We start from the raw sequence: 24,339 nt of genomic DNA, 5'->3' as shown, positions 1-24,339 counted from the left end.
GGGTTGGTTCTGCAGGATTTGGGGAAACAGTTTGGGGTTTTCTCAACAGGATTTGGGAAGGGATTTTGGGGTTGGTTCTGAAGGATTTGAGGAAGTTTGGGGTTGGTTCTACAGGATTTGCAGCATTTGGGGAAGGGAGTTTGGGGTTGGCTCTGCAGTGTCTGGGGAAGAGATTTTGGGGTTGGCTCTGCAGGATTTGGGAAGGGATTTTGGGGTTGTTTCTGCAGCATTTGGGGAAGGGAGTTTGGGGTTTGGTTCTGCAGGATTTGCAGAAGGGAGCTTGGGGTTGTTTCTGCAGCATTTGGAGAAGGGAGTTTGTGGCTGGTTCTGCAGGATTTGGGGAAGGGAGTTTGGGGTTGGCTCTGCAGGATTTGGGAAGGGAGTTCGGGATTGGCTCAGCAGGATTTGAGGAAAGGAGTTTGGGGTTGGTTCTGTAGCGCTTGGGGAAGAGAGTTTGGCACTGGTTCTGTAGTTTCTGGGGAGGCAGTTTGGGGTTGGTTCTGCAGGATTTAGGGAAGGGATTTTGGGTTTGGTTCTGCAGTGTCTGGCGAAGGGAGTTTGGGGTTTTTTCAGCCGGATTTGGGAATGGAGTTTGGGATTTTCTCAGTAGGATTTGGGAAGGGAGTTTGGGGTTTTCTCAGTAGGATTTGGGAAGGGAGTTTGGGGTTGGTTTTGCAGTGTCTGGGGAAGAGAGTTTGGGGTTTTTCAGTAGGATTTGGGAAGGGAGTTTGGGGTTTTGTCAGTAGGATTTGGGAAGGGAGTTTGGGGCTGGTTCTGCAGCACTTGGAGAAGAGTGTTTGGGACTGGTTCTGCAGTGTCTGGGGAGGCAAATTGGGGTTGGTTCTGCAGGATTTGGGGAAGAGAGTTTGGGGTTTTCTGAGCAGGATTTGGGAAGGGCTTTTGTATTTGGTTCTGAAGGATTTGAGGAAAGGGGTTTGGGGTTGGTTCTACAGCATTTGCAGAAGGAAGTTTGGGGTTGGCTCTGCAGGATTTGCAGAAGGGAGATTGGGCTTGGTTCTGTAGTGCTTGGGGAAGAGAGTTTGGGACTGGTTTTGCAGTTTCTGGGGAGGCAGTTTGGGGCTGGCTCTGCAGGATTTGGGGAAAGAGTTTGGGGTTGTTTCTGCAGCATCTGGTTAAGGGAGTTTGGGGTTTTTCAGTAGGATTTGGGAAGGGAGTTTGGGGTTGGTTCTACAGGATTTGCAGAAGGGAGTTCGGGGTTGGCTCTGCAGGATTTGAGGAAAGGAGTTTGGGGTTGGTTCTACAGGATTTGGGGAAGAGATTTTGGGTTTGGTTCTGCAGTGTCTGACAAAGGGAGTTTGGGGTTTCTCAGTAGGATTTGGGGCAGGAGTTTGGGGCTGGTTCTGCAGCACTTGGAGAAGAGAGTTTGGGGCTGGTTCTGCAGTGTCTGGGGAGGCAGATTGGGGTTGGTTCTGCAGGATTTGGGGAAACAGTTTGGGGTTTTCTCAACAGGATTTGGGAAGGGATTTTGGGGTTGGTTCTGAAGGATTTGAGGAAGTTTGGGGTTGGTTCTACAGGATTTGCAGCATTTGGGGAAGGGAGTTTGGGGTTGGCTCTGCAGTGTCTGGGGAAGAGATTTTGGGGTTGGCTCTGCAGGATTTGGGAAGGGATTTTGGGGTTGTTTCTGCAGCATTTGGGGAAGGGAGTTTGGGGTTTGGTTCTGCAGGATTTGCAGAAGGGAGCTTGGGGTTGTTTCTGCAGCATTTGGAGAAGGGAGTTTGTGGCTGGTTCTGCAGGATTTGGGGAAGGGAGTTTGGGGTTGGCTCTGCAGGATTTGGGAAGGGAGTTCGGGATTGGCTCAGCAGGATTTGAGGAAAGGAGTTTGGGGTTGGTTCTGTAGCGCTTGGGGAAGAGAGTTTGGCACTGGTTCTGTAGTTTCTGGGGAGGCAGTTTGGGGTTGGTTCTGCAGGATTTAGGGAAGGGATTTTGGGTTTGGTTCTGCAGTGTCTGGCGAATGGAGTTTGGGGTTTTTTCAGCCGGATTTGGGAATGGAGTTTGGGATTTTCTCAGTAGGATTTGGGAAGGGAGTTTGTGGTTTTCTCAGTAGGATTTGGGAAGGGAGTTTGGGGTTGGTTTTGCAGTGTCTGGGGAAGGGAGTTTGGGGTTTTTCAGTAGGATTTGGGAAGGGAGTTTGGGATTTTTTCGGTAGGATTTGGGAAGGGAGTTTGGGGTTCTCTCAGTAGGATTTGGGAAGGGAGTTTGGGGTTGGTTTTGCAGTGTCTGGGGAAGGGAGTCTGGGGCTGGCTCTGCAGGATTTGGGAAGGGAGTTTGGGGCTGGTTCTGCAGCACTTGGAGAAGAGAGTTTGGGACTGGTTCTGCAGTGTCTGGGGAGGCAAATTGGGGTTGGCTCTGCAGGATTTGGGGAAGAGAGTTTGGGGTTTTCTGAGCAGGATTTGGGAAGGGCTTTTGTATTTGGTTCTGAAGGATTTGAGGAAAGGGGTTTGGGGTTGGTTCTACAGCATTTGCAGAAGGAAGTTTGGGGTTGGCTCTGCAGGATTTGCAGAAGGGAGATTGGGCTTGGTTCTGTAGCGCTTGGGGAAGAGAGTTTGGCACTGGTTCTGCAGTGTCTGGGGAGGCAGTTTGGGGTTGGTTCTACAGGATTTGGGGAAGAGATTTTGGCTTTGGTTCTGCAGTGTCTGGCAAAGGGAGTTTGGGGTTTCTCAGTAGGATTTGGGGCAGGAGTTTGGGGCTGGCTCTGCAGCACTTGGAGAAGAGAGTTTGGGGCTGGTTCTGCAGTGTCTGAGGAGGCAGATTGGGGTTGGTTCTGCAGGATTTGGGGAAAGAGTTTGGGGCTGGCTCTGCAGGATTTGGGGAAGAGAGTTTGGGGTTTTCTCAACAGGATTTGGGAAGGGATTTTGGGGTTGGTTCTGAAGGATTTGAGGAAGTTTGGGGTTGGTTCTACAGGATTTGCAGAAGGGAGCTTGGGTTGGCTCTGCAGGATTTGGGAAGGGAGTTTGGGTTTGGTTCTGCAGTGTCTGGCAAAGGGAGTTTGGGGTTTCTCAGTAGGATTTGGGGCGGGAGTTTGGGGCTGCCTCTGCAGGATTTGGGGAAAGAGATTGGGGTTGTTTCTGCAGCATCTGGTGAAGGGAGTTTGGGGTTGGTTCTGCAGGATTTGAGGAAAGGAGTTTGGGGTTGGTTCTACAGGATTTGCAGAAGGGAGTTTGAGGCTGGTCTTGCAGGATTTGAGGAAAGGAGTTTGGGGTTGTTTCTGCAGCATCTGGTGAAGGAAGTTTGGGGTTGGTTCTGCAGGATTTGAGAAGGGAGTTTGGGATCTTTTCAGTAGGATTTGGGAAGGGAGTTTTGGGGTTGGTTCTGCAGTGTCTGGGGAAGGCAGTTTGGGGCTGTTTCTGCAGGATTTGAGAAGGGAGTTTGAGGGGTTTTTTCAGTAGGATTTGTGAAGGGAGTTTGAGGTTGGTTCTGCAGGATTTGGGAAGGGAGTTTGGGGTTGGTTCTGCAGGATTTGGGAAGGGAGTTTGGGGTTGTTTCTGCAGCATCTGGTGAAGGGAGTTTGGGGTTTTTCAGGAGGATTTGGGAAGGGAGTTTGGGATTGGCTCTCCAGTGTCTGGGGAAGGCAGTTTGGGGCTGTTTCTGCAGGATTTGGGGAAGGGAGTTTGGGTTTGGTTCTGCAGGATTTGGGGAGGGAGTTTGGGTTTGGCTCTGCAGTGTCTGGGGAAGAGAGACTTTGGGGTTGGCTCTGCACGATTTGGAAAGGGATTTTTGGGGTTGTTCCTGCAGTGTCTGGGGAAGGGAGTTTGGGGCTGTTTCTGCAGGATTTGGGGGAGGGACTTTGAGTTTGCCCCCAAAGTGTGGGAACCCCTTTGTAAGCCCGGCAGCTCCAGCCTTCCCCGTGTCCCCGCTCTCCCTCCCGGCCGGGGGCGGCTCCGCCGGGCCGGCCGTGCCGTAACCGGATCCCGCGGCCGGGAACCGTCCGGGGCCGATAAACCCCGGTGGCGGCAGGATCCCTTTGAAGTGCACCTCGCGTTACAGCGAGCCGCTCCAGCCCCGGGATTTCCACCGCCAATAAAGTGATTTATGGGCATAAAAGGCCCCAGCCACCTTCCAGCGGGGGGAAGGGGAGGAATCGCAAACGTCATTAGCTGCGGAGGCTCTGCTTTTTCTTCTCGGGGTTGGAAATGTGGGGAAGGATGGACCTGTTTGGGCCGTGAAATGAAAGAATGGAAAAGCAATTTATTAACGATAAATAAAATAATAACGTATTTATAATGATGTATAATGATATGGTATGTAATGCTAATAAAATACTTTATTAACGATAAATAAAATAATAACGTATTTATAATGTGTAATGGTATGGTATGTAATGCTAATAAAATACTTTATTAACAATAAATAAAATAATAACATATTTATAATATTTAATAATATGGTATGTAATGCTAATAAAATACTTTATTATCGATAAATAAAATAACGAATAAAATAATAAAAAATTTAAAAATGAAATATTTAACATATATAATTATATATATAATATATAACAATATTAAATTAATTTATTGACCATATGGTAATTTAAATAATAATTAGAAATAAATACAATATATAATTAAAATAATTATATATTTATAATATATAATACTGTAGATTGTGTGATGCTATTAAAATACTTTATTAACAATAAATAAAAGAATAAAATATTTCTAATACATAATAATATATTATATATAGTAAAATTAAAATACTTCATTAACCATAAATAAAATAATGAAATGTTCCTAATACATAATAATATGATCTAATACATAATATATATGATCTATAATAATATTAAAATACTTAATTAACAATAAATAAAATAATGAAATATTTCTAATACATAACAATATATATAATCTATAATAATATTAAAATACTTGATTAACAATAAATAAAATAATAAGGTAATCTATTTATAAGATATGATAATATAGAATAGAATAGAATAGAATAATATAGAATAGAATAGAATAGAATAGAATAGAATAGAATAGAATAGAATAGAATGGCGTAGAATAGAATAATATAGAATATAATGGTATATTAAAATAATTTATTTCCAGTCTGGCACACACACGTGGGGCTGCAGCTCGGTGGCAAGAGCTGCTTTCCCCTGCTGGGAACTCTTTTGGTGCAGGTGGATTTTTGAGGGTTATCACATCAAACACCAAGATCCCGCACTGGCTCCGGCACCCCCAGAGCGAAAGAGGCTCAATCTCAGCTGGTGGGCGTGGAAAGGGCCCAAAATGTGAAAATCGGGGCGTTTATCCTCACTTCAACCCGCGCCGGGACTCAGACTGGCCGATTTCAATCCCAAAAGCAACACTTTTCCTGGAGTGGCAGGAGGGGTGGAATTAGGATTTCCCGGCTGATTATCCTCCCCCTTGGGGTTTACCTTCCCTTTTCCTCCATGGCTGGAAGGTTCCATCCCCGGGCCGGCTCTCCCTGGCTGCAGGAGGATCCCGAGCATCCTTTTACCCGGGATAAAACACCGGGATGGCGCGGGCTGCGGGAGGCGCCGCTCTCGCACGGGCGGATTTCAGTCCCGAGCAGACCGGAGGTGTAAACGAGGCAAAAATCCCCCGTGGAACGGCACAAATCTGTCCCGAGCTGCGTTTTGATCGCTCGAGTCAGGCCCCAGGGCAGCCGAATCCTCCCGTCCCACCCCAGAACATCTCGCTCCACTTCTTCTTCCACCTCGTCCCAGCTGGATTTGCAGCCTCGGGCTCTGGGTTGGGAAAAGAAAATGAACTTTCCCGTCCTTGGGGAGGGCGGGGATCGCTGGGGTTCCCTTCCTCTTCCTCTCTCCGTGCCTGGATTCAGATCTTGGTTTTGCTTCAGGTGCTGGAGTTTGATCTCTGCACTGGGACCTTGATCTCGGTGGGGCGGCAGCTCCTCCAGCCCCAGCCCTTCCTCTGCAAAGAGAGCTTCATTCCTCCTTCCTCCCTCTGCAAAGAGAACATTTCTTGCTCTCCTTTTCCTCTGCAAAAACAAGGTTTATTCCTCTCTTTTCCTCTGTAAAGAGAACATTTCTTGCTCTCTTTTTCCTCTGCAGGGAGGTTTATTCCTCTCTTTTCCTCTGCAAAGACAAGGTTTATTCCTCCCCTTTTCCTCTCCAAAGAGAAGGTTTCTCTCCTTTCATTCTGCAAGATTTCTTTCTCTCCTTTTCCTCTGCAGAGACAAAGTTTATTTCTCCTCTTTTCCTCTGCAAAGACAAGGTTTATTCCTCTCCTTTTCCTCTGCAAAGAGAAAATTTCTCTCCTTTTCCTCTACAAAGACAAGGTTTATTTCTTTCCTTTTCTACTGCAAAGACAAAGTTTATTCCTCTTTTCCTCTTCAGGGAGGTTTCTTGCTCTCCTTTTCCTCTGCAAAGACAAGGTTTATTACTCCCCTTTTCCTCTCCAAAGAGAAGGTTTCTCCCCTTTCATTCTGCAAGATTTTTTTCTCTCCTTTTCCTCTGCAGAGACAAAGTTTATTTCTTTTCTTCTGCAAAGAGGTTTCTTTCTCTCTTTTTCTCTGCAAGGAGAACATTTCTTGCTCTCCTTTTCCTCTCCAAAGAGAAGATTTCTCTCTTATTCTGCAAGATTTCTTTCTCTCCTTTTCCTCTGCAAAGACAAGGTTTATTCCTCAGCTTTTCCTCTGCAAAGAGAAGATTTCTCTCCTTTTCCTCAGCAAGATTTGTTTCTCTCCTTTTCCTCTACAAAGACAAGGCTTATTTCTTTCCTTTTCCGCTGCAAAGACAAAGTTTATTCCTCTTTTCCTCTTCAGGGAGGTTCCTTTCTCTCCTTTTCCTCTGCAAAGACAAGGTTTATTCCTCCCCTTTTCCTCTGCAAAGAGAAGATTTCTCTCCTTTCATTCTGCAAGATTTTTTTCTCTCCCTTTCCTCTGCAGAGACAAAGTTTATTCCTCTCTTTTCCTCTGCAAAGAGGTTTCTTTCTCTCTTTTTCTCTGCAAGGAGAACATTTCTCTCCTTTTCCTCTGCAAGGAGGTTTATTCCTCTCTTTCCCCTTCAAAGAGGTTCCTTTCTCTCCTTTTCCTCTGCAAAGACAAAGTTTATTTCTCCTCTTTTCCTCTGCAAAGAGGTTTCTTTCTCTCATTTTCTTCTGCAAGGAGGTTTACTCCTCTTTTCCTCTGCAAGGAGTTTCCTTTCTCTCCTTCTTCTCTGCAAAGACAAAGTTTATTTCTCTCCTTTTCCCCTTCAAAGAGGTTTCTTTCTCTCCTTTTCCTCTGCAAACACAAGGTTTATTCCTCTGCTTTTCCTCAGCAAGATTTGTTTCTCTCCTTTTCCTCTACAAAGACAAGGTTTATTTCTTTCCTTTTCTACTGCAAAGACAAAGTTTATTCCTCTTTTCTTCTTCAGGGAGGTTCCTTGCTCTCCTTTTCCTCTGCAAGGAGGTTTTTCCTCTCCTTTTCCTCTGCAGAGAGAAGGTTTCTCTCCTTTTATTCTGCAAGATTTGTTTCTCTCCTTTTCCTCTGCAGAGACAAAGTTTATTTCTTCTCTTCTGCAAAGAGGTTTCTTTCTCTCTTTTTCTCTGCAAGGAGAACATTTCTTGCTCTCCTTTTCCTCTGCAAAGAGAAGATTTCTCTCTTATTCTGCAAGATTTGTTTCTCTCCTTTTCCTCTGCAAAAGCAAGAGTTCTTTCTCTCCTTTTCCTCTGCAAGGAGGTTTATTCCTCTTTTTTTCCCCTTCAAAGAGCTTTATTCCTCTCATTTTTCCCTGCAAAGATGAGGTTTATTTCTCTTCTTGTCCCCTTCAAAGAGGTTTATTCCTCTCCCTTTCCTCTGCAAGGAGAAGGTTTCTCTCCTTTTATTCTACAAGATTTGTTTCTCTCCTTTCCCTCTGCAAAGACAAAGTTTATTTCTCTCCTTTTCCTCTTCAAAGAGGTTTCTTTCTCTCTTTTTCTCTGCAAGGAGAACATTTCTTTTGCTCCTTTTCCTCTGCAAGGAGGTTCATTCCTCTCTTTTTCTCTGCAAAGACATTTCTTTCTCTCCTTTTTCTCTGCAAAGACGAGGTTTATTTCTCTTCTTGTCCCCTTCAAAGAGGTTTATTCCTCTCCTTTCCTCTCCCAAGACAAGGTTTATTCCTCTCCAAAGGCAGGGTTGATTCCTCTCCTTTCCTCTCCCAAGACAGGGTTGATTCCTCTCCCCAAGCACCAGAAGTGCCCAGGCTGTGGGGGTGCAAGGCAGTGACAGGACAGGGCAGAGCAGTCCCACAGCCCCAATTCCAGGCTGGAATTTCCACCCCAGCAGGACCAAAAACGGCCCGGGGGATCCTCTTGGCGCGCCCAGGGCACACAGAAGGTTATTCAGGTTATTTCTTTCTTCCTTTGTGCTGCTCCCAGAACCTTCCAGGGCCGGGGCTGGCTGAATGCAGAGTGCCCAGGGTCCATTCAGGGCTCTGCCCCAGCCCTGTCCCAGATTTGGGGCATTTTCCGCCGCCCGGAGCTGCGGGGACGGGAGTGACCCATTTCTGTCACCCTGCTGAGGGCTCAGGGCAGGCAGGGCTGGGGGCCAGGGACCTGCCAGGGCCCAGCAGCCTCCCAGAGCTCGCTGACACCGCCAGGGGAGCCGGGGGATTCGGGTGTTGGTGCTGGGAAACGCGCGGGGAACGGGGCCAGGGCCGGCCTGGGGCACCGGGGCCGGGAGAGGGGCTGGGTGTGACGGGGGGCAACGGCCCAGGGAGCCCGGGGTGAGCACAGGGTGAGCCCAGGGTGAGTCCAGGGACCCCAGGGTGAGCCCAGAGTGAGCCCAGAGTGAGCCCAGAGTGAGACCAGAGACCCCAGAGTGAGCCCAGAGTGAGCCCAGGGTGAGCCCAGGAACCCCAGAGTGAGCCCAGAGTGAGCCCAGGAACCCCAGAGTGAGCCCAGGGACCCCAGAGTGAGCCCAGAGTGAGCCCAGAGTGAGCCCAGAGTGAGCCCAGGGTGAGCCCAGGGACCCCAGAGTGAGCCCAGAGTGAGTCCAGGGACCCCAGAGTGAGCCCAGAGTGAGCCCAGGGACCCCAGAGTGAGCCAAGAGTGAGTCCAGGGACCCCAGAGTGACCCAAGAGTGAGTCCAGGGACCCCAGAGTGAGCCCAGGGACCCCAGAGTGAGCCCAGGGTGAGCCCAGGGACCCCAGAGTGAGCCCAGGGACACCAGAGTGACCCCAGAGCGACCCCAGAGTGAGCACAGGGACCCCAGAGTGACCCCAGAGCAACCCCAGAGTGACCCCAGAGCAACCCCAGAGCAACCCCAGGATCCCCAGAGTGACCCCAGGAACCCCAGAGTGAGTCCAGAGTGACCCCAGAATGAGCCCAGAGTGAGCCCAGGAACTCCAGAGTGACCCCAGGAACCCCAGAGTGAGCCCAGAGTTACCCCAGAGTGACCCCAGAGGAACCCCAGGAACCCCAGAGCAATCCCAGAGCAACCCCAGAGTGACCCCAGAGTGACCCCAAAACAGCCCTAGGAACCCCAGAGCAACCCAGGGACCCCACAGTGACTCCAGAGTGACCCCAGAGCAACCCCAGGAACCACAGAGTGACCCCAGAGTGACCCTAGAGTGACTCCAGGAACCCCAGAGTTACCCCAGGAACCGCAGAATGTCCCCTGAGTGACCCCAGGAACCCCAGAGGGACCCCAGAGGGACCCCAAAACAACCCCAGGAACCCCAGAGTGACCCCAGGAACCCCAGGAACAGGGAACAGCTCTGGGGAACCCCAGGCACCCCCAGAGTGCCCCCAGGAACAGGGAGCAGACCCAGGAGCCCCAAACCAGCCCCGAGGGGCAGCTCAGGGTCCCTTCCCAGCAGGCAGGAGGGGAGGCAGAGCCCCAGAGGGAAAATCGCCTTTTCCTGTAGGAACGGGGCCAGGAGGGGGAATTGCTCGAGGGGCCCAGTTTGGGACTGGGATCCTGCTTGGGGCTTGTGGGGCCGCGGTTCTGGGGGGGCAGGGAAGGGAGTTTGGGTGTGGGATTTGGGGGAAGGGAGCGTGGGGTTGGTTCTGTGGGATTTGGGAAGGGAGTTTGGGGTCTTTTCAGCAGGATTTGGGAAGGGAGTTCCGGTTTTTTTTGGTAGGATTTGAAGAAGGGAGTTTGGGGTTGGTTCTGCAGGATTTGGGGAAGGAAATTTGGGGTTTTTTCAGGAGGATTTGGGGAAGGAAAATTGGGGGGTTTTTTGGTAGGATTTGGGAAGGGAGTTTGGGGTTGGTTCTGCAGGATCTAGGGAAGGGAGTTTGGGGTCTTTTCAGTAGGATTTGGGAAGGGAGTTTGGGGTCTTTTCAGTAGGATTTGGGAAGGGAGTTTGGGGTCTTTTCAGTAGGATTTGGGAAGGGAGTTTGGGGGTTTGTCAGCAGGATTTAGGAAGGGAGTTTGGGGGTCTTTTCAGTAGGATTTGAAGAAGGGAGTTTGGGGTTGGTTCTGCAGTGTCTGGGGAAGGGAGTTTGGGGTTCGGTTCCGCACCATTTGGAGAAAGGAGTTTGGGGTTGGTTCTGCAGGATTTGGGGAAGGAAATTTGGGGATTTTTTTCAGTAGGGTTTGGGAAGGGAGTTTGGGGTTTTTCAGCAGGATTTGGGAAGGGAGTTTGGGGTTGGTTTTGCAGGATTTGGGGAGTTCAGGGTTGGTTCTGCCAGATTTGGGGACGGAGTTTGGGGTTTGGTTCCGCACCATTTGGAGAAAGGAGTTTGGGGCTAGTTCTGCAGGACTTGGGGAAGGAAATTTGGGGTTTTTTCAGTAGGATTTGGGAGGGGAGTTTGGGGTTTTTCAGTAGGATTTGGGGAAGGGAGTTTGGGGTTTTTTTCAGTAGGATTTGGGAAGGGAGTTTTGGGGTTTCTCAGCCGGATTTGAAGAAGGGAGTTCAGGGTTGGTTCTGCCAGATTTGGGGACGGAGGTTAGCTCTGTGGGATTTGGGGGAGGGAGTGTGGACTTGGTTCTGCAGGATTTGGGGGAGTGTGGGGGTGTCTGTGCAGCATTTGGAGAAGGGAATTGGGAATTTGGGGTTGGCTCTGCAGGATTTGGGAAGGGAATTTGGGTTTTTTTTGGTAGGATTTGGGAAGGGAGTTTGGAGTTGGTTCTGCAGGATTTGGGGAAGGAAATTTGGGGGTTTTTCAGTAGGATTTGAAGAAGGGAGTTTGGGGCTGGCTCTGCAGGATTTGGGAAGGGAGCGTGGGGTTGGTTCTGCAGGATTTGGGGAAGGAAATTTGGGGGGTTTTTTGGTAGGATTTGGGAAGGGAGTTTGGGGTTGGCCCTGCAGGACTTGGAGAAAAAGTGTGGGGTTGGTTCTGCAGTGTCTGGGGAAGAGAGTTTGGGGTTTTTCAGCAGGATTTGGGAAGGGAGTTTGGGGTTGGCCCTGCAGGATATGGAGGAAAAGTTTGGGGTTGATTCTGGAGGATTTGGGGAAGGGATTTTGGGTTTGGTTCTGCAGCGTCTGGCGAAGGGAGTTTGGGGTTTTTTCAGCAGGATTTGGGAAGGGAGTTTGGGGTTGATTTTGCAGGATTTGGGGGGATTTTGGGTTTGGTTCTGCGAGACTTGGGGACGGATTTTGGGGTTTGGTTCTGCACCATTTGGAGAAGGGAGTTTGGGTTGGCCCTGCAGGATTTGGGAAGGGAATTTGGAGTTGATTTTGCAGGATTTGAAGAAGGGAATGTGGAGTTGGTTCTGCAGGATTTGGGGGAGTGTGGGGGTGTCTGTGCAGCATTTGGGGAAGGCAGTTTGGGGTTGGCCCCCAGGCTGTGGGAACCCTTTTGCAAGCCCAGCTCCTGCTCTGAGGCTGAGCAGCTTGGGAACCCGATGGAAGGGGGGGTTTCCCCCACTCCTGATTTTTGCCCTGTTTTTCTCCCACTGCTGTGAAATTCAATCGTGTTTTGCAGCTCTTGAGGCCTCCCAGAGCCAGCAGCTGTGCTCTCATCTGGCCTGAAAGCTTATCCTGGTGAACCCCAAACAGAACCGGCCTGAGAGCCCGCGGGGGTGAGAGGGAGCACACCCAGCCCACGGGGCAGCTCTTTGTGCTCTGCAGAGAGGAGATTTACCCGATAAAACACTGGGGAAACACTTTTAAACCTGCAGAAATGGGATTGCTCCCAGTGAAACACTGGGGAAACACTTTTTACCCTGCAGAGAGGAGATTTACCTGATAAAACACTGGGGAAAACCTTTTTACCCTGCAGAAAAGGGATTTCCCCGATAAAACACTGGGGAAACCTTTTCACCCTGCAGAAAGGAGATTTTCCGTGGTAAAACCTTGGGAACCTCCTTTTACCCTGCAGGAAAGAGATTTACCCGATAAAACACTGGGGCAACCATTTTTATCCTGCAGAAATGGGATTTCCCCTGATAAAACACTTGGGAACCTCCTTTTACCTACAGAAAGGAGATTTTCCCAGTGAAACAATTGGGGAACCCTTTTTGCTCTGCAGAAGTGGGATTTCCCCCAATAAAACATTTGGGAAACTCTTTTTACCCTGTAGAAGGAGATTTCTCCTGATAAGACATTGGGCAGCCCTTTTTACCCTGCAGAAAAGGGATTTCCTCTGGTAAAACACTTGGGAACCTCCTTTTACCTTACAGGAGGGGAATTTCCCCTGATAAAACACTGGGAAAACCCTTTTACCCAGAGGAAGGAGATTTTCCCAGTGAAACGATGGGGAAACGCTTTTTACCCTGCAGAAATGGGATTTCCCCTGATAAAACATTTGGGAATCTCTTTTTACCCTACAGAAAGGCGATTTCCCCAGTGAAACAATTGGGAACCTCTTTTTACCCTGCAGGAAAGAGATTTACCCCGATAAAACACTGAGGAAACACTTTTTACCCTGCAGAAGTGATTTCCCCAGTAAAACATGTGGGAAACCATTTTACCCTACAGGAAGGAGATTTTCCCAGTGAAACACTGGGGAAACACTTTTTTACCCTGCAGAAATGGGATTTCCCCAGTGAAACAATTGGGAAACCCTTTTTACCCTCCAGAAATGGGATTGCTCCCAATAAAACACTTGGGAATCTCTTTTTACCCTGCAGAAAGGAGATTTTCCCAGTGAAACAATTGGGGAACCCTTTTTACCTTGCAGAAGGAGATTTCTCCTGATAAAACACTTGGGCAGCCCCTTTTTACCCTGCAGAAATGGGATTTCCTCTGGTAAAACACTTGGGAACCTCCTTTTACCTTACAGGAGGGGAATTTCCCCTGATAAAACACTGGGAAAACCCTTTTACCCTGCAGAAGGAGATTTCTCCTGATAAAACACTTGGGAATCTCTTTTTACCCTGCAGAAAGGAGATTTCCCCAGTGAAACAATTGGGGAACCCTTTTTACCCTGCAGAAATGGGATTGCTCCCAATAAAACATTTGGGAAACCCTTTTACCCTACAGAAAGGAGATTTCTCCTGATAAAACACTGGGGAAACCCTTTTTACCCTGCAGAAAAGGGATTTCCCGTGGTAAAACACTTGGGCATACATTGCTCAGGTGTCACCCCGGGCTGTTCTCTGTCCCCCAGGTGTGACAGGCATTGCTCAGGTGTGACCTGCAGGGTGTTGTCTGTCTCACAGGTGTGACAGGCACTGCTCAGGTGTGACAGACACTGCTCAGGTGTTCTCTGTCCCCAGGTGTTACAGGCACTGCTCAGGTGTCACCCTGGGCTGTTCTCTGTCCCCAGGTGTGACAGGGAGAGCTCAGGTGTTCTCTGTCCCCCAGGTGTGGTGGGCACTGCTCAGGTGTCACCCCGGCTGTTCTCTGTGCCCCCAGGTGTGACAGGCACTGCTCAGGTGTCACCCTGGGCTGTTCTCTGTCCCCAGGTGTGACATCCCTGCTCAGGTGTGACATCCCTGCTCAGGTGTCACCCTGGGCTGTTCTCTGTCCCCAGGTGTGACATCCCTGCTCAGGTGTCACCCCGGCTGTTCTCTGTCCCCCCAGGTGTGACATACACTGCTCAGGTGTCACTTGGGGGGTGTTCTCTCTGTCCCCAGGTGTGACAGGCACTGCTCAGGTGTTCTCTGTCCCCAGGTGTGACAGGCACTGCTCAGGTGTCACTCCCGGGCTGTTCTCTGTCCCCAGGTGTGACATACACTGCTCAGGTGTCACTTGGGGGGTGTTCTCTCAGTCCCCAGGTGTGACATCCCTGCTCAGGTGTCACCCTGGCTGTTCTCTGTCCCCAGGTGTGACAGACACTGCTCAGGTGTCACTTGGGGGGTGTTCACTCTGTCCCCAGGTGTGACAGGCCCTGCTCAGGTGTTCTCTGTCCCCAGGTGTGGTTCAGCAATCGCCGTGCGCGCTGGCGCAAGCAGGCAGGTGCCAACCAGCTGGCCGCCTTCAACCACCTGCTGCCGGGGGGCTTCCCGCCCGCCGCCATGCCCGCCCTGCCCCCGTACCAGCTGCCCGACGCCTCCTACCCCAGCACCACCATCGCGCAAGGTGAGAGCCTGACCCGGGGAGGGGGACCCCCAAAGCACCTGGGGTTCTGAGCTTGGGACACCCTGGGGCGTCCTGGGAGAACTGGGACAGCTGGGACAACTGGGACACCCTGGGAGAACTGGGACAGTTGGGACAGCTGGGACACCCTGGGATAGCTGGGACAGTTGGGACAGCTGGGATAGCTGGGACACCCTGGGACATCCTGGGATAGCTGGGACACTCTGGGACAGCAGGGACATCCTGGGATATTCTGGGACACCCTGGGACACCCCGGGATATCCTGGGATATCCTGGACATCCTGGGACATCCTGGGATAGCTGGGACAGTTGGGACAGCTGGGATAGCTGGGACATCCTGGGACATCCTGGGATAGCTGGGACACTCTGGGACAGCAGGGACATCCTGGGATATTCTGGGATAGCTGGGACATCCTGGGATAGCTGGGACATACTGGGACACCCTGGGATAGCTGGGACACCCTGGGACATCCTGGGACATCCTTGGACACCCTGGGACAGTTGGGACATACTGGGACATCCTGGGATATTCTGGGACAGTAGGGACATCCTGGGACAGCTGGGATATCCTGGGACATCCTGGGACAGTTGGGACAGTTGGGACAGCAGGGACATCCTGGGGCGTCCTGGGACAGCTGGGACACTCTGGGACACCCTGGGACATCCTGGGACAACTGGGACATCCTGGGACATCCTGGGGCATCCTGGGACAGCTGGGGCATACTGGGATATTCTGGGACAGCTGGGACACCCTGGGACATCCTGGGACATTTGGGACAGCTGGGAGAGCTGGGACACCCTGGGACATCCTGGGATATTCTGGGACAGTAGGGACATCCTGGGACATCCTGGGATATCCTGGGATAGCTGGGACATCCTGGGACATCCTGGGACAGTTGGGGCATACTGGGATAGCTGGGACAGCAGGGACGTCCTGGGATATCCTGGGATAGCTGGGACATTCTGGGACACCCTGGGACACCCTGGGACACCCTGGGACATCCTAGGACATCCTGGGATATCCTGGGACATCCTGGGACATCCTGGGACACCCTGGGACGTCCTAGGACATCCTGGGACATCCTGGGATATTCTGGGACATCCTGGGATATCCTGGGACAGCTGGGACATCCTGGGACACCCTGGGACATCCTGGGACATCCTGGGACAACAGGGACATCCTGGGACATCCTGGGACAGTTGGGACACCCTGGGACACCCTGGGACATCCTGGGACATCCTGGGACAACAGGGACATCCTGGGACATCCTGGGACAGCTGGGACATCCTGGGACATCCTGGGACAGTTGGGACATCCTGGGACATCCTGGGACAGTTGGGACATCCTGGGAGAGCTGGGACACCCTGGGACATCCTGGGACATCCTGGGACACCCTGGGACGTCCTGGGATAGCTGGGAGAGTTGGGACATCCTGGGATATTCTGGGATAGCTGGGACATCCTGGGACATCCTGGGACATCCTGGGACATCCTGGGACGTCCTGGGACATCCTGGGACAGCTGGGACAGCTGGAACAGCTGGGACATCCAGGGACGTCCCGGGACATCCTGGGACATCCTGGGTCACCCTGGGACACCCTGGGACACCCTGGGACACCCTGGGACATCCAGGACAGCTGGGAGCCTCTTGGGTTCTGTTCAGTTGTGAAAATCGGGTTTTTCCTCAATTCGAGGGAAATTCTTCCGTTCTCTTCTCCATCCCCATCCCTCCCGCCGCGTCCCCGTGTCCCAGGGTTGGGGTTTTGGATCCCAGTAAACCGAGGGTGTGTGGGTGACCCCTCCTTGGGGGGAATCTCCAATCTGGGGTTCAGCAGCGGGAACATTCCAGAGGAAGGAATATTGGTAATTAGCTAGTTACCTTGGAAATTGGCCATTTACCCAATTTATTATTTATTATTTACCCAAACTGTGTGGGATTTACCTCATTGTGGGCAAATCTCTGTTCCAGGGTTCAATGATGGGAATATTCCAGCAGAAGGAATATTGTTAATTAGTTAGTTGCCTTATCAATTGGCCATTTACCCAATTTATTATTTACTATTTACCCAGACTCTGTGGGATTGACCCCATTGTGGGCGAATATCTTTTCCAGAGTTCAGTAGTGGGAATATTCCAGTGGAAGGAATATTGGTAATTAGTTAGTTGCCTTGTCAATTGGCCATTTATCCAATTTATTTTTTACCCAAATTGTGTGGGATTTACCTCATTGTGGGTAAATCTCCAGTCTGGGGTTCAGCAACCGGAATATTCCAGCAGAAGGAATATTGTTAATTAGCTAGTTACCTTATAAATTGGCCATTTACCCAATTTATCATTTATTATTTACCCAATTTCTGTGGGATTGACCTCATTGTGGGCGAATATCTTTTCCAGAGTTCAGTAGTGTGAATATTCCAGTGAGAGGAACATTGTTAATTAATTAGTTAGTTACCTTGTAAATTGCCCATTTACCCAATTTAATATTTACTATTTACCCAGTTTCTGTGGGATTGACCTCATTGTGGGTAAATCTCCAATCCAGAGTTCAGTGTCAGGACTATCCCAGTGGAAGGAGCGTGGTTCATTCCAGCCGCCTTTGGCCTTTCCCAAGGAATTCATGGATTTTCTGTGGGGGGAAATGAGGTCAAAACCCAAACTTGGCCAATCCTGGAGCTGCTGGGCCCCAGCACGGCCGAGCCGTTCTTGGCTCTCCCGGGGGTCTCCCGGGGGTCTCCTGGGGGTCTTCTGGGGGTGTCCCAGGGGTGTCCCAGGGTTTCCCAGGGGTTTTCCTGAGGTCTCCCGAGGGTGTCCCGGGTTTCCCGAGGGTGTTCCGGGGTTTCCCGGAGCTTTACTGGAGCATCTCCCAGGGGTGTCCGGGGGTCTCCCGGGGGTTTACTGAGGTGTCTCCCGGGGGTCTCCCGGGGCTTTTCCTGGGGTCTCTCGGGGGTGTCCCAGGGGTTTCCTGGGGGTTTCCCGGGGGTGTCCGGGGATTTCCCAGGGGTTTTCCTGCTGGTCTCCCAGGGTCTCCCAGGAGTTTTCCTGGGGGTGTCCCGGGGGTGTCCCGGAGTCTCCCGGGGGTGTCCAGGGGTTTCCCAGGGGTTTTCCGGGGGTTTCCCGGGGGTGTCCCAGGGGTGTCCCAGTGGTGTCCCTGGGTCTCTCGGGGGTCTCCCAGGGGTTTTCCGGGGGTGTCCCAGAGTTTCCCAGGGGTTGTCCTGGGGTCTCCCGGGGGTGTTCCGGGGTTTCCCGGGGTTTTCCCAAGGGTGTCCCAGTGGTGTCCCGGGGAGTCCCAGGGTTTCCCGGAGGTTTCCTGAGTGTGTCCCAGAGTTTCCCAGGGGTTTCCCAGGGGTTTTCTTGGGGTCTCCCGGTGTTTCCCGGGGTGATCCCAGCCCGTCGGTGTCCCCGTGTCCCCGCAGACGGCGGCAGCACCGTGCACCGGCCGCAGCCGCTGCCGCCCTCCACCATGCACCAGGGCGGGCTGGCCGCCGCCGCCGACTCCGGCTCTGCCTACGGCGCCCGGCACAGCTTCTCCAGCTACTCCGAGAGCTTCATGAACGCCGCAGCCCCCGCCAACCACATGAACCCCGTCAGCAACGGCCTCTCCCCGCAGGTAGGGGCTCCTTTCCAGCCGCGCTCCGCGGGCGCGGGCGGCTCCGGGACCGCCGTGGTCGGGGTCGGGGATGGGGATGGGGTCGGGGATGGGGTCGGTGCGGTTGTTCTTGTGCTGGTTGTTGTTGTTGTGGTCAGGAATTCCTGCGGGAAGAGCAATTAGTTGGTTTGTTAACGAGCAGCGGCTCTGTCGTGCGCCCGGTGTTGGTCGTTGCCACAGCCGGGTTGGGGTGAGGGGATCCCCAACACCTGGAGCACCCCCCAAAAACCAGCCCGGAGCAGGGGGTGACCCCAAGGACAGCACACCTGAGCGTGGCTCATCCTGGGGGGCGGATTTAGGCACAACCTGGAGCTCCCCCGGGTCTGGCTGGGGCACGGGGCTGAGCCCGAGGTGGAGATTTGGGGTTTGATTTGGGGAAATTCGCGCAGACAACCCCGAACGGGGCGTGGGTGAGCCGTGGAGGAGGAGGAGGAGAGGAGTCCCCGAGCTCACCTTGGTTATCCAGAGGAACTGGAAACGAGCAGCCAGGATTTGTCCTTATCCCGAGGGACACCAAATCCCGGTTTTCCCCTCGTGGGGTGTGGAGTCGTGTGAAGGGCAGCTGTTGTTCCAGAGGGATCCGTTTGTTTAGGATGGAAAACCGAAATAATTTGGGTTGGGGAGGAGAAACGAGGTGGGCACCTGGAGGGGAAGAGCTGCAGAGGTTTGGAGCCCAACAAACAGGGACACCGGGGGTGGAGGTGCAGCGGGCGGGGTGTGGAAACAGGCGCAGAGGGTCAGGGAATGAGGGGAAATTTCAGCTTCTCTGGAATAGTTCAAACCTCCCACTTCTGGCTTTGAGGGGAAAACTGTGACTGGCACGGGGCTGGATGGGAAAATATTGAAATATTGAGTGGATGGGGATGGATGAGAAAATACTGAAATGTGAGTGGCACAGGATTGGATGGGAAAATACTGAAATATTGAGTGGCATGGGGGTGGATGGGAAAATATTGAAATATTGACTGGCACAGGATTGGATGGGAAAATATTGAAATATTGAATGGTATGGGGGTGGATGGGAAAATATTGAAATGTGACTGGCATGGGGCTGGACGGGAAAATATTGAAATATTGAGTGGATGGGGATGGATGGGAAAATATGAAAATATTGAATGGCACGGGGGTGGATGGGAAAATAGGAAAATATTGAGTGGAATGGGGATGGATGGGAAAATATTGAAATATTGAGTGGCACAGGATTGGATGAGAAAATACTGAAATGTGACTGGCACGGGGCTGGACGGGAAAATATTGAAATATTGAGTGGCACGGGGGTGGATGGGAAAATATTGAAATGTGACTGGCACAGGATTGGATGGGAAAATACTGAAATAATGAGTGGCACAGGATTGGATGGGAAAATATGAAAATATTGAGTGGAATGGGGATAGATGGGAAAATATTGAAATATTGACTGGCATGGGGCTGAATGGGAAAATATTGAAATGTGACTGGCACGGGGCTGGATGAGAAAATACTGAAATATTGAGTGGAATGGTGTTGGATGGGAAAATATGAAAATATTGACTGGCATGGGCATGGATGAGAAAATATTGAAATGTGATTGGCACAGGGCTGGATGGCAAAATATGAAAATATTGAGTGGAATGGGGATGGATGAGAAAATATTGAAATGTGACTGGCACAGGGGTGGATGGGAAAATACTGAAATATTGACTGGCATGGGGCTGGATGAGAAAATACTGAAATATTGAGAGGCACAGGATTGGATGGGAAAATATGAAAATATTGAGTGGCACAGGGTTGGATGGGAAAATACTGAAATATTGACTGGCACAGGATTGGATGAGAAAATATTAAAATGTGACTGACACAGGATTGGATGGCAAAATATGAAAATATTGACTGGCACAGGATTGGATGAGAAAATACTGAAATAATGAGTGGCACAGGATTGGATGGGAAAATACTAAAATATTGACTGGCACGGGGCTGAATGGGAAAATACTGAAATGTGACTGGCACAGGATTGGATGGGAAAATAGGAAAATACTGAGTGGAATGGGGATGGATGGGAAAATACTGAAATATTGACTGGCATGTGAGTGGATGGCAAAATATTGAAATATTGAGTGGCACAGGGCTGGATGGGAAAATACTGAAATGTGACTGGTACAGGATTGGATGGGAAAATATGAAAATATTGAGTGGCACAGGGCTGGATGGGAAAATACTGAAATAATGAGTGGCATGGGGCTGGATGAGAAAATACTGAAATGTGATTGGCATGGGGCTGGATGGCAAAATATGAAAATATTGACTGTCTTGGGGCTGGATAGGAAAATATTGAAATATTGAGTGGCACAGGATTGGAAGGGAAAATATTGAAATATTGAGTGGCATGGGGGTGGATGAGAAAATACTGAAATATTGACTGGCACAGGATTGAATGGGAAAATACTAAAATGTGAGTGGCACAGGATTGGATGGGAAAATATTGAAATATTGACTGGCACAGGATTGGATGGGAAAATACTGAAATGTGACTGGCACAGGATTGGATGGGAAAATAGGAAAATATTGACTGGCATGGGCATGGATGAGAAAATATTGAAATGTGATTGGCATGGGGCTGGATGGCAAAATATGAAAATATTGACTGGCATGGGGCTGGATAGGAAAATATGAAAATATTGACTAGCACAGGATTGGATGACAAAATATTGAAATATTGAGTGGCACCGGGCTGGATGAGAAAATACCAAAATGTGAGTGGCACAGGGGTGGATATTGCTCCAGACAGGGACATTTGGGGGGGAATAGGCAGCTATCCCTCTGACAAGGGATTTCTGAGAGCCCTGGGCTCAGGCTCGGAGGATACAGCCCGGGATTGAAAGGCAGGCCTGGGTTAGCTGGGCCAGGGCCCGGGATTAACTCAGATGATCCCGAGTGCAATTTATCCCCGCGGAGTAAGGCGGGGATGAGATGCCTGGGATGAGCCCCGGGCGCCGAGAAGGCCACGCTGCAATTTCCATTTCCCTTCATCCTCCCCTGCCCAGTCCTGCCGAATCAGGGGCTCCTTGAAAGGACCAGACCGTGGCTTTTCCTGCGCTTATCCCAATCCCAAATTCCCCTGCCCCCAGGCTCAGGCTGGGGACAGATATCCCTGAGCCCATAAGCCCTTTGTGTGGGGAGAGAGAGGAGCCTTTATCCGGCAGGCCTGAAGAAAAGAGAGCTTTGCACCCCCAGGAAGGCGAGATTCCCGTTTTCCCGGCGCTTTTAATCGTGCCAGGGCCGAGACAGCGCTGTGGAAATTCGTCCCTTCCCTTTGTGTGCCCAGGTGATTTCCCCACTGCTTTGCGTTCCCCGATCAAAAAATTCCTGCCTCTCCCAGCCCTCTGCTGTTCCCGGTGGAAGGAGATGAGAAATGCTCCCAACTCCTGGATTTGGGTTCTTTTAGGGATGGTTTGGGGGGTCTCTTTGCGGGGTGTAGTTTGTGAGTTGAGCTGGGCACGGTCCGGCTCTGCCGGGGCATTCCAGGGAAATCACAGCAAAATTCCGCAGCGAAATTCCGCCCTGCCAACTGCCCGGGGATGCTCGGGGCAGGGGGAAGGGTCAGCCAGGGGGAAAGAGGGGTTCGGGAGGAGGGAAAGAGGGGGATCAGGATGGGGGAAAGAATTTGGGGGTTCAGGATGGGGGAGAGAAAGAGGGGGATCAGGATGGGGGGAAAGAATTTGGGGGTTTAGGAGGGGGAAAGAAAGAGGGGGTTCAGGAGTGGGGGGAGAAAGAGGGGATGCAATAGGTGGGAGAGAGGGGGTTCAGGAGGTTGGAAAGAAAGAGGGGGTTCAGGATGGGGGAAAGAATTTGGGGGTTCAGGAGGGGGAAAAGAGGGGGTTCAGGAAGGGGGGAAAGAAAGAGAGGGTTCAGGAGGGGGGAAAGAATTTGGGGGTTCAGGAGGGGGAAAGAAAGAGGGGGATCAGGAGGGGGGAGAGAAAGAGAGGGCTCAGAATGGGGGGAAAGAAAGAGGGGTTTAGGAGGTGGAAAAAGAAAGAGGGGGTTTAGGAGGTGGGAAAGAGGGGGTTCAGGAGTGGGGAGAGAAAGAGGGGGATCAGCAGGAGAGAAAGAATTTGGGGGTTTAGGAGGGGGAAAGAAAGAGGGGTTCAGGAGTGGGGAGAGAAAGAGGGGGTTTTGGAGAGGGGAAAGAATCTGGGAGTTCAGGAGGGGAAAAGAGGGGGTTCAGGAAGGGGGGAAAGAAAGAGAGGGTTCAGGAGGGAGGAAAGAATTTGGGGGTTCAGGATGGGGGAGAGAAAGAGGGGATCAGGATGGGGGAAAGAATTTGGGGGTTCAGGATGAGGGAAAGAATTTTGGAGTTGAGGAGGGGGAAAGAATTTGGGGGTTCAGGAGTGGGGACAGAAAGAGGAAGTTCAGAAGGGGGGAAAGAAAGAGGGGGTTCAGGATGGGGGAAAGAATTTGGGGGTTCAGGGTGGGGAAAGAGGGGGCTCAGCAGGTTGGAGAGCACAGGCTGGGGGCTGAGGGTGCTGTGATTTGTCCCTGGGCGGGTTTCTCGTGTCCCCCGCGGCAGCAGCAGCAGCAGCAGGGGATTTGTGGCGCTGCAGACAGGGAGAGTGGCCCGGAGCTCCCAGCTCTCGCTCCCTATCCTGTTACCCCGGGATTGGGTGTCCTGGCTGGAATCCACGGGCTGTGCTGGCAGCTGGAGTCCAGCAGGAGCAGCACGGCCTTCCCGCTCCCAAAGAGAAAACGGGGATTTAGTGTGGGCACCACGGTGTTCCCATCCCAAAGAGAAAATGGGATTCAGTGTGGGCACCACGGTGTTCCCATTCCCAAAGAGAAAATGGGATTTAGTCTGGGCACCACGGTGTTCCCATCCCAAAGAGAAAATGGGATTTACTGTGGGCACCACGGTGTTCCCATTCCCAGAGAGAAAATGGGATTCAGTGTGGGCACCACAGCGTTCCCATCCCAAAGAGAAAATGGGATTCAGTGTGGGCACCACGGTGTTCCCATTCCCAGAGAGAAAATGGGATTCAGTGTGGGCACCACGGTGTTCCCATCCCAAAGAGAAAATGGGGATTTGGGGTGGCCATTGTGGTGTTCCCAATGCAAAACAGAAAATGGGGATTTGGGGTGCCCACTGTGGCATTCCCATTCCCATTCCCAAATGGAGATTTGGGGTGCCCACTGGGACATTCCCATTCCCATTCCCATTCCCATTCCCATTCCCAAACAGGGATTTGGGGTGCCCACTGGGACATTCCCATTCATATTCCCATTCCCAAACGGGGATTCGTTCATTTTATGTCTTTATTGCTATATTTTATTTTATTGTTATATTTATATATTTATTTCTATTAATTATATAAATATAATAATATCTATGTATATTCGTTTACTTAATTTATTTTATCCATTTATTTTATTATTATATTTATTTATATAATACTAACACCAATACTAATACTAATGCTAATACCAATACTAATACTAATATTAATACTAATTTCTTTTGAAAAAATTGAAAACCAAGTGCAGGAGTTGGGATGGAGCAGGGCTGGGATGGAGCAGGGATGGGATGGAGCAGGGATGTGATGGAGCAGGAGTTGGGATGGAGCAGGGCTGGGATGGAGCAGGAGTTGGGATGGAGCAGGATTGGGATGGAGCAGGATTGGGATGGAGCAGGATTGGGATGGAGCAGGATTTGGGATGGAGCAGGATTTGGGATGGAGCAGGATTTGGGATGGAGCAGGGATGGGATGGAGCAGGATTTGGGATGGAGCAGGATTTGGGATGGAGCAGGATTTGGGATGGAGCAGGAGTTGGGATGGAGCAGGGATAGGATGGAGCAGGGATGGGATGGAGCAGGGCTGGGATGGAGCAGGGATAGGATGGATCTGGAGTTTTGCTGTCCCCAGCCCAGCTGGGCTCACCCAGAGCTGTCCCCAGCCTGGCTGGGATCCCATAAACTCCCCACAAACATTCCCAATTTCCATCCCAGAGGAATCATTCCCGGTTCTTTGGGAATGCCTCACCTGGCAGGAACACCCTGCAGCAGCTCAGACCCAGCTCAGCCTAGGGCATGCCTGGCCTAGAACTGTCCCTCCCTGAGCTGGGATTAAGGTCTGGCACAAACTCCTGGTAAATCTCAAACAAATCCTGATCAATCCTGGAATCATCCCAGGGAATTTGGCTTGGGAGGGACCTTAAGGCTCAGCTGATCCCAACCCCCTTCCACCAGGCCAGGGCGCTCCAAACCCCACCCAGCCTGGCCTTAAACTCGGTTTTAAGTCCGGTTCTGTCTGGA

At 51.1% G+C, this 24,339-nt stretch overlaps 1 protein-coding gene across 3 annotated transcripts in view; it reads left to right on the top strand.

The window, feature by feature from the left end:
* PAX7 (paired box 7) overlaps positions 1 to 24,339 on the top strand; it is a gene marked incomplete at both ends in the record, with an annotated part of 154,431 nt that overhangs the window by 80,652 nt on the left and 49,440 nt on the right. For all 3 annotated transcript variants that reach the window (XM_084220226.1, XM_084220224.1, XM_084220225.1), the window contains 2 exons: positions 14,227 to 14,392; positions 17,824 to 18,017. In XM_084220226.1, coding sequence (XP_084076352.1) covers positions 14,227 to 14,392; positions 17,824 to 18,017 — 360 coding nt within the window. The remainder of the gene's footprint in view (positions 1 to 14,226; positions 14,393 to 17,823; positions 18,018 to 24,339) is intronic.

The sequence above is a fragment of the Fringilla coelebs genome (assembly GCF_963513975.1).
Source record: "Fringilla coelebs genome assembly, chromosome: 22".
NCBI classification, from domain to species: domain Eukaryota; kingdom Metazoa; phylum Chordata; class Aves; order Passeriformes; family Fringillidae; genus Fringilla; species Fringilla coelebs.
The sequence above is the reverse complement of the archived record's forward strand: the minus strand, read 5'-3'. Positions and strand labels throughout refer to the sequence as shown.